The sequence below is a fragment of the Uloborus diversus genome, chromosome 5 (genome assembly GCF_026930045.1).
Source record: "Uloborus diversus isolate 005 chromosome 5, Udiv.v.3.1, whole genome shotgun sequence".
Taxonomy (NCBI): domain Eukaryota; kingdom Metazoa; phylum Arthropoda; class Arachnida; order Araneae; family Uloboridae; genus Uloborus; species Uloborus diversus.
In genome coordinates, this window is record NC_072735.1 from 123,556,887 (window position 1) to 123,567,359 (window position 10,473).

The 10,473-nt window shown below is 33.0% G+C and overlaps 1 protein-coding gene across 1 annotated transcript in view; it reads left to right on the forward strand.

The window, feature by feature from the left end:
* The window catches only part of LOC129223118 (ATP-dependent RNA helicase SUV3 homolog, mitochondrial-like), a 29,919-nt gene extending 21,033 nt beyond the window's left edge, over positions 1-8,886 (forward strand). Inside the window, exons 11-12 of the mRNA XM_054857683.1 lie at positions 1,601-1,776; positions 8,560-8,886. Of these exons, the coding sequence (XP_054713658.1) occupies positions 1,601-1,776; positions 8,560-8,798 (415 nt within the window). The 3' untranslated portion in view covers positions 8,799-8,886. The remainder of the gene's footprint in view (positions 1-1,600; positions 1,777-8,559) is intronic.
* Positions 8,887-10,473: the final 1,587 nt, after the last annotated feature.

Genomic DNA, 10,473 nt, shown 5'->3' on the forward strand with positions numbered 1-10,473 from the left:
ATTTTAAAATGTTTTTTATTTTACAAGTGCTATGATAGTAATGATTTTATCAAACTTATGATATAGTTGAAAAATAGATGTGAAAATAGATTTCGTTGCTAATTTATTAGTGGGAAACTAATTGATGTTTTGAAGATGTTCATTAAATTTTTAATAATTGCATTTTATAGCAAGCATTCTATTCTTATCTTTGTTTCAGAAAGTACTGATCATATTGTATTTAAACTTATGTGAAATATTTTTTTTCCTCCTTAAATATGTATACATAATTCATTGGATATATTTTCTTCTGTCAGTAGCGGTATAAAAAGCTTTAAAAAAAAAAAGGAAAATGAGAAAATTGTCTTTGTTAGAGAAAAACTACAAATAAATCTTTAAAATAATGTAGTATTTTTTACTATATTAAATATGGAATTAGTATTTAAAAAAATCCTGAGGCAAAAAAAAAAAAAAAAAAAAATCAAAAGAAGTTTTAATGTTCTCTAAAATGTTTTAAATTTTATTCGTTCTTATTCTCCTACTAAAGTTTTCTTATATTAAGAAGTTAGAAATAAAATAAAGAATTTGAGGCAATCAATTTTACATTTTTATTTGCATTTCATGAATTAAAAAATGTCTTTTAACACTTGATTTCATTCACTCACTTTCTCTTCTCAAGTTTTATATTTTTGTCATATTTAATACTTTTGCCAACAGTAAAACTCAGATAAAGCCAGAGTTGCTCATTATAAAGCCAAGTTTATCAGACATCTTTCTTTATTATTGTGCAATTCTTAGCAAATCAAGATTTTGATTTTATTGTATTTTTCCAAGAAATCTCCACTCAATTGCAACCAAGGGGCTGAGTATATGGGCCAGGGCCAGATTTAGGGGAGGGCAGGCGGGGCTACTGCCCCGGGGCCTCCACAACAAAGGGGCCCCCACAATAAATTTTTTTCAAAATATCCTAACTTTCACGGGTCAGCAAATTTTACGTTTTTTCTCCCCTATAAATTATAATAATAATAATATTTAAAAAAAATAGCATCTTCAGGATGTATTTACTATTAAAGTGCTGATCGAAAATATCATATATATATATATATATATATATATATATATTTATATATCAAAGTATTCGGATATATATCAAAGTATCGGATCTTTTCGAAAATATGATGATCTTTTCGAACCTTGATTAGGGGCCTCTACTCCTTCGTTGCCCCAGGGACTCCACACTTCCAAATCCAGCCCTGATATGGGCTAACACAATACCTCAAGCAAAAGTCTATGGATGTCACAATTATGTGCCATTTATTATCTGCGTTACTTTTCCGATACAGGTACTTGGTTTGGCGACTTGTTTTATTTCAACCTTGGTTTCAATAGAAAAATTGCTTGAAGCAATTGCAAGATCTAAAAGTATATGGCAACCCTGAAATTTAGAAATCAAATGTCATCAGCCACAAAAATTTTAGTTTGCAGTAGTGATAAATTATTTAAAATTGCCAAAAGCTCCACCTTTAATAGAAAAATACCTTATCTTCGAACAGTTGCTCAAATCTCATCTCAATTCTTATGTAAGCATTTAAGTACTCAGCATTATTATTTTTTTTTACAGTTATCGCTTTCCAGATCTTTTCCCTGATGTCCAAGCAGTACGCAGTATTCAGCGCGAACTAGACGAAATTATTCAGCAAGGTGTGTTTAACATCACCCATCTTTTAAAAGCTGGAGAAGTTGCGACTCACTTGGACGAGGATAATGGCAATGAGGAAGTAAGGGAAAAAGATAGATGTAAGTCCTCTTTCAATTTTGAAGTAATTTTTGTTATCCTTTGATACAACTTCATCATTGGTGCAGTGAAGGGGGAGTTCTGGGGGTAAAAACACTCCCCAGAGGCATTGGTTTTAACGTAAATGCGTATTCTAATATGGTAGTTTAAACATATAAAAGGGCTGTTTGGATATAGAAACCCCTTTCAAAAGGTATTTTTGATCAAAAAAACCCTAATGAAGGTAATTTTGATTACAAAAAAAAAAAAAAAAACCCTCCAGAAGGTATTTTGATTAAAAAAAAAAAAACCTCCAAAAGGTTTTTCTAGCTGCGCTAGTGAACCTCATAGGCAAGAACAACATAGCTGTTGTCCAACTCTTTCGATTTATTCCGGAGACTACTGGATTTTGATAGCTTCTCCTGGACCCCCTAATGAAGTAAATATCGCCTGAATTTTCATCAAAAAGACAGAAGTCCCTTAAATAGGGGGATTTTCAGTGATTAGAATTCTGGAAAATTTTCTTACAGCAAAACGATTGCAGTTGAAAAAGAGAAGCCTTTTCATACACCAATATGAAAAGGTAATTTTTGATACATGTTTATTTCATTTTCCTTCTTTTTAAATTTGTTATTTCCCCAAAAAATGTGTTAAGACATTCCCGATTTTCCCCCTGAATGTCCTAAATCTTTACCTGCTGCAAAAAAATGTTTATTATCACTTGTAAAAGAAAACAAACTTTTAATGCTACTTTTAAAATATTTTATTTATCCTTAACATTGTAATTTTTTTAACTTCAAAAATGTAATAAAAGCAATCTCTGTTTCCAAATTGTGGATCCTGCCAGACTTCTGAATGCCAAATTTCAGGTGCTATACAGATGTAATTTAAGAAATTTCTACTATTTTTACAAATCCCTTTTACGCTCAAGTTTGTGTCCTATTTATTCATGCAATGTCTCCTGAATTTTACGCGCAGAACTTCCTCATTTTCAGCTTTCAGTGTTAGCAGCTATAGAAGAATATTCTTCCTCTAAAATGAACTTGAAATTAGAGGATAAGAGTAAAGTGAGACAGATTTTTAAAAAGTGTGAATTAAGAGCAAAATACAATTGACAGAATAAGTTTTAGCTAATAAATGATTAATTCTGTTCATTGATAATACTATTTACACAAAATTTATTGAAAGAAATAAAGTGACTGCAGAAAGAATAAACTTTTAAATACTATCAGCATTTGATTCATCTCTTTTTGTACCTTACCAAGCACAAAGTGAAACATATCTCAGAAAAGTGTGGTGAAAATGATTAAATATAAAGGGAATAACTTAAGTTTATTATTATACATTATTTTTGATGACTAATTACCTTTTTAATACCTAGATAAAGGATTAAGTTTTCCAGCATGAGTATTTTCATAAATCTTATGTTTTGTCTTAAGCCTTATTATAGCTTTGAATATATGAGATTACATTTGAGGCAGTGAAAAGCAAAGGGATGTAAGTGGACATTTTCAAGTTTTGAATAAAACGTGTATAAAGATTACGTCTTAGGTAGGCTTTCATTGATTTTTTTTTAAATCATGCTATACAGCAGCACCTACCAGGGCTAGGGTGTCCCAAAAAAATGAAAGTCATTTTTTTTAAACGCATACCCTCTTATTTTTTTCCTTTTACATCAAAACCGTTGTAAAAAAAGTTTCATGCAATTTGAAGCACGGTAACCCGTGCCGACTTGCGCCTAAAGGCCTAAACGTGCAAATAGCACGTGTATTCATAAGCAAGCGAACGCTGGCGACGCGATACTTTGCGAAGCTCAAAACAGCTGTAAATAGTACACAGAAAACAAATGAAAACAGAAAAAACATATGTTGGGGAGAGGGGGGGGGGGGCTTATCCGTGGCAATTTTCAAACCGTCAAACGTGTCAGTACGAATACATTCCGGTCAGCGAGCGCAATATAGTCGTTCCATAGGGAACGAAACATGGCACTGGAGTTGCGAAGTTCGAAAAAAGAGATATTTTTAATAGGAGTCGTAAAACACAAAATTACAGGTTTGAAACTTCCCTCTAACGGACAAGTTCTGTCTGTTTTGTTTTATAACATTCGTGAAGTAAATTTAACCATCAGTGAAAGTGCAAATCTCGCTATTCCAAAATGCATCATCTTTTGGGAAAAGGCACGCATTCCCACCAAATCGTTGCCAAATTGTGTGAATAACCTTAAAAATCTGTATCAAATTTAGAGAGACTTACAAAAAAATACAAAACAAAAAACTGCAAGAAGTATTCAGGCAGAGCTGTCAAAGAAGAAAACAGGCGCATGAAATACGATTCCGCTTCAATATCCTCGGAATTGTATGAACCTGTACAAGAAAATTCCTCTTCGAGCTCTAGTAAAAATATTAATTCAGAAGATTTCCCTGAAACATATAAAGGCCGATTCACATGGCGACCGATCCGTCCGCCCGTTCCGATTTATCGGACGTGATGGACGGGTGTGAAAATATTGCAACATTCATACTAGCTCCGTCCGATAGCCACGTAAAGGTGTTCCCCCGCTAGGGATGAAGAGCGCGCATCTAATGCCGTTCTTTTGTTGCTCTCCTAATCAAAATAAAATTAACAAGAAGTTATAAGCGATGTTGCTGTGATTGCAATAAGCCTTTAAAAAATACATTATTGTTTGTCACGAACGTCAAGCAAGCGGTTAGTAGGATCACTCTGAAAGTTTAAAAGAATTTGGGGCAGTAGAAATTAAAATGGCCGAATGATAAGGGTAAGCAAATAGTGTAACAGAAAATTTATCAAATTTCTGTCTACAACATCTCTGTCAAAAACGTGTTTACACACCTCCCCCACCCTCTTATATTTAATAGAATTTAAGAGAGAAATATTATTATTATTATACTTTTTTTTCTGAAAAACTTGTTGGTTGAAGTTTTAGCAAAAAAGTAAAAATTGAATGAGAATTGTACATAAAAAAAAGCATCTGTACTACATTCCACTCCTCCCTACCCCCCCCCCCCCCCCTTGATCTTCAATAGAATATATGAGAGAAAGATTAAATGTTCAAATATTTTGAAAAAACTTGCTGGTGAAGTTTTCGCAAAAAAGTAAAAATTTAATGACAACTATACATAAAAAAATCTATTTAGTTTGAAATTAATCTAGGCATGCAACAGATGAAACTTCGATTCGATACTACTACAATAGGTGTTGATATTTCATATAAGTTCAAGCTAGAGCACTCTTCGTCTCTTAAAACATTAAAAAAAATTTTTGGTCTAATATTTCAATCGTTTAGTAATAACTGAGCGTTTTATGATTAGGTCCCGGACTTTGATGGCCTAAAAAATCTATAAAAATGCTCTTAAGAACTGAAAAAATGTTGTTAAAAATAGCAAAAAAACCCCCTTAAATATATAAACATTGTTCTTTAAATAAAGGAGTTTTCTCTATATTTTAACATAGATTTTCACTTGAATTACTATTTATTTCTTAAATTTACAAACAGTGTTCTTAAAATATTTATATTGAGATAAATTTGGGTACAAATTTCCTCTTTTTACGATTCAGGATGATCGATAAAAAACTTTGATTTCTTCAATTTGTTGTTGGATTCTTAAATATGTTGCGTAACTAAATTTTTACTGGGAAGTGAGCTAAAGCATACTCTACAAAAAAATTCGATCATTATATTTATCCAGAAATCCAAAAAAGTGACAATTTTTGAAAATGTCAGGATATTTCTGACAAAATAGCACATATTATGTTCATGAATAAGTTCGTGGCAAAGCCTATTTATTCAAAAGTTTGAAAAGTCCAGCAAATGTTTAAGACAGTTTAATATCATTAGGATCTGACGACATTTTAACGCGTAACCATAAAAGATTTAACTTGTATGATTTTTTTTTTTTTTTTTGGTTAAAATATGATTTGCTTCATCACATTTCGAAACAATGATTCAAAAACTTCTACTGACTAATTAAAAAATAATAATAATAAGTTTCGTTAATGGTCCCACTGCCAATGTTTAGCGTTAGAAGCTGGTTTTGCAAGTTACTATGAGCTGTGGAATTATTTTTCAACGAAAAAACAAATTGCAAAACTAAATTTTCACGTAATTATATCTAATTAAGCATTCCACGCAAAATAAAGATAATTGAGTAATAACCCTCATATAACTTCTAAGGCATTCTCATTTTGAAAAACATCAACTGTCTTTTGAAAAATAACCACAAATTTTGTACGAAACTAGCAGTAAACAAAACGAGAAATATTCCTGCAAAAGTAAAAACGGCGTCTCTCCTTTGATTGACTATCACATTCGCTCCCCGAATCGGACGGTCGTCAAAATCCAGCATCGCCAGAACGTGACGGGAGCCGAGAAATTCGGCGTGCTGTCATGGCAACGGATTCCGAAAACCAGTTTGGCAGCAAAAATATCGGAACGGACGGACGGTTCGGTCGCCATGTGAAATGGCCTTAAAGCAGTACCTGGAACAAGTTTATCAGAACCTGGAACTAGTATATTAGAACCTGGAACTAGTATATTAGAACCTGGAACAAGTATATCAGAACCTGGAACAAGCATTCCAGAACCTGGAACAAGAATTATCAGAACCTGGAACAAGTAAATGTAATGAGGAACGATTTTATTACTCCGAAGTCAGTTGATGCATTGGACAGGTGTCAAAGTATACGAGATTATGTGTTTATTCTTGAAGCTACTATTGATGCACTTGGGTGTAACATTGATGAATTTCCCATAGGTATCTTCAATTCAAAGAATTCGAATCGAAAAGCGGAAGGAGCACGAGGAAAGAATAAAATTGGTTTTCAGTACGAGGTACCACATGTAGTGAATTTACCTTGGGATATGAAAATGTTGCCTGCTTTGAGCGCTCAAAAATCAAATGAATATTGGTTATCTATGGTTATTTCATAAGGATGTGACAAACAACTCATTGCTGAGTCTAAACTGGATAATTCTACAAGAAAAGAACAAAAACAGGCTGTTTGAAAGGCAGTTTTATATTGGAATCTTGAAGACAAAGTTCAAAACTCTTTTGTTGTGATACTGCAGCTTCCAAAACAGGTCCTTTCAGTAGTTCTTGCGCTATTCTTGAGCAAATATTTGATAGAGAAATGCTTTCCTTTGCTTGCCGCCATCATATATATGAACTGATCTATCCCACTAAAATACAGTGCTGTGGAGGAGCTGCGGAGTTGTTCCGAATTGTACATTAACTTGGAAAATTTATTTGACTTTTACCGTGCTGAACTCGCTAATATTACGGTCAGGGATGGCTATAAAGAGTTGATAGAACTGCCTATCATATATTTAGGTGGAGATACAGAAAATGAATTTAAAATAAGACCACCGGGAGCCATGCTCCAAGCTCGATAGACGGCTCGAGCGATTTACTCCCTTCAACTATTACTATTTAGTTCACAACTAAAATTAGATACGAAGGAAAATGAAACATTGTTATGTGTCCTTTTTTTGTAGTAACAATATACGTGAAACCATGGCTTCAATGCATTTTGGCACTAAAAGCACCCAACAAAGATTTGTGCTGTTTGAAAAAGTGTACGTAAATGTGGACCCAATTATTTCAAAAGCTGCTCTACAAAAATTCATCCAGCTTTTATGGTATGGTCAATTATATTTCATGCTTTGATGTGATAAAGACTGTCTCAATGTTAAGAGCCGTAAGCGATGCAGCTGAAAAAGAGGTAAAAATGATGCAGGACTTTCATGGTTTGCTTACAGCTGATAAGGAACAAAAACAATGTGTGTTACGTTGCGTTTAAGAGCACCAGAAGCTCTATCCTGACTGCAAAAAGCAAACATCGAAATAAAAATATGTACAGTAATGTTTCTTGTAGTCTAATATTGTTGTAAATATCTGCTTTAAATAAATTGATGTCACGTGTAGTAAAGAATTATACAGTTAGCAGTATTTTCACTGTAGTCGCTGTACAGGATTTCAGGTTCAACTTTGACCTCAAGTCGGCACGTGTTCCCGTTATTTTACTGCAATAAAACTTTTTTCTCATGTTTCTGAGGTGAAAAGGAAAAAATTTGGAGGGTATGCGTATTCGGTTTCACAAATTTTTTTTTCGCCATTATATCTTGGGACACCCTAACCAGGGCTACTAGTACTCTCTCTTCCCCCGAGACAGAGGAGAGATTTACATACCTTTTGCATTGGTTATTTCCAAATTTTTATTTTTGCCACTTATACCCCTTTGCTACTCACTACCTCAAGTGTAAAACTGTTGGAAAAAACACACAAAACACACACACATGACATGTGGTTTAAAGTGGAAGACTGCTCTGAAAAAAACGTTAAGCTCAGATTAGAGATTATTGTTCTTTTGAAAATGAAAAACTCAAGACAGCAATAGCTCAGTTAACAAACTCAGTCAATCCTTTGAATTATGACTCATTGAGAAGAAATAACTTACAGAACATAGCAAAAAAAAAAAAAAAGGTTATTCCATATACTATTTTTTCAGATCTAAACAGTTGAAGTTTATTAATAACCATAATAAAGTTCTTGTCACGGGGGGGGGGAGGGGTCAGCTAACCCCTTATCCCTCCCCTGAATCCTCCCTTGCCTTTGATTGATGTATGTTTCTGTGATTTGTATTTGTAATTTCTCTTTCCAACTCTGTTATTAACAACAGTTTGATTTTTTAAAATATCAATACTATGTACTTGATAAACGTTCTCTTAAATTAATGATGTTAAGTATATAAGATTCACATGAAATAAAAACATAAATTCAATGTCTTAGATTCTGCAAGTAGTGTAGATGAGGATGAACTAGAGGACTCAACTGAAATCAAACCCAGACATTTTGGAAAAGGCCGCCTTACGCAAGAACTTCTGGCTCAAGGTCTTATAACTCCAAAGATGTTGAAAACATTGCAGAGGGAATGGGAAGAATCTTTAGACTCAAACGAAAGTTACACAAATAACTCTTTCGTTCGTAAAAAATCTAAAATACACACGAGGCGTTTTAAGAAAAAATGACATGTATAATAATATAGGTGTAAAAAAATGTGTAGACTTATTTTTTAAAAATATGACTTTTTTCCTCATAATCAAATAAAATTATTTAATCAAAATATGAATTATGTCAATCATTTTTTATATGGCCCTGACTATTATCAAGCCTAAAAATGTGAAATGCTTGCTTTTTAGGATTCTCTTTAAAAGATTTGGATGTTTTGACAATTTATAAGGTTATGTTACTTGCTAATGTTTTCACTTTTAATGATTATGACAAACAGTTGCAAAAGTTTACTGGAATGGATAACTTAATTAGTTAAAGCAACTTTTGCCTAAACTAAAGAGTGGAAATTTTACAATATTGTATCTGATCTTTTAACATCCTCCAAAACTGGATATTTCCCTTTTCAATTTTATCAATCAGACAAATTAATTCTTCTTTCCATGTAGCTTAAGTCAGATTAAAAAGATCTATGTGGTGGATGTTGGGAGTACAGACTCTGCTTACATTCCAGCTTCTAGTTTTGGAAAATGTCATTACTAAGATATGAGTTAACAAGTTGGAGGGGAGGGAGGATCATTGCTTCAGAAATTACATAAATAAACAATAAATGTATACATACTTAAAAAGAAAATGAACCAGAGCTACCAAACATAGTTCATTGATTTAAAATTTAAGTAGATAATTAACATTCAACACATACTGAAATGGCTAGTTGGAACAGCCCCCATTAGTCATGGGTGCTGTTTGCAGAGCAGTTAGCATTTTAAAGATCTGGTGATAGAATTCAGAAGTAGTTAGAATTGGATGGCTAATTTTAATACATGGAATTTGAATTCTTTGGGTGGAATGTGGTCTCTGATGTTTATATAATTTAGGGTTAACAGTTATGAGTGGCACTGTTTGAGAATTTTTAGTTGATCAGATACTTCAAATATAATTTCAGAATATATATATAATAGGTTATCTCCCTTTTTATAAATTATCTCTCACAAACTCACACAAAAATTAGTGAATCAGTGTGCAAAAAATCAGGTTACTTTCCTCACAGACAAATGTTACTCAAAACTACAAGAAAAAAATCCATCCGACAATTTAAACAAAGGAGCCTATATCACATACTTAGTGATTTTTTTTTTCTTTCTCAAAAAAGTTGTTTTAGTTTAAAAAAGAGTTTGGTGATGCAAGTGTCTCCCCATGCATATGATTTTGCTCGCGCCCATTCTGAATACTTTTACTTTGTTAGAAAACTGGTTGAAAGTCGACAGCCCTTATAGTTAGGTAATCTTAAGTTGCAGAATCTCGATAGATGTTTCTAAATAACATTTTAAGATTGCATTTATTTTTAAATTTTAAAGAAAAAAACAACTTTTCTTCCTCACTTTTGTTCTGCTTATTCATTTATTAACCACTATTCTAATTTTTTTCAGACTGAAAGGATTTCTTTTTTGTGTGGAGCAGTCGGCCCACTTCTGGAAAATAAGGGGGGGGGGGGGCGACCCTGCTCTTGCGAATGCGATGCCCAGGTCCTGGAAATATTTGGTTCCCCTCTCTCAAGAAAATTTGCTCAATATCAAAGTAAAAGTTTCCAAAAAAAGGGAAGAAAGAAAGATTTGCCCTATTTTGGTGCCGAAGGTACATGAACCTACAGGATCTTGTGTTAATCAGGCCCTGCGGGACAATGAATATGAACAA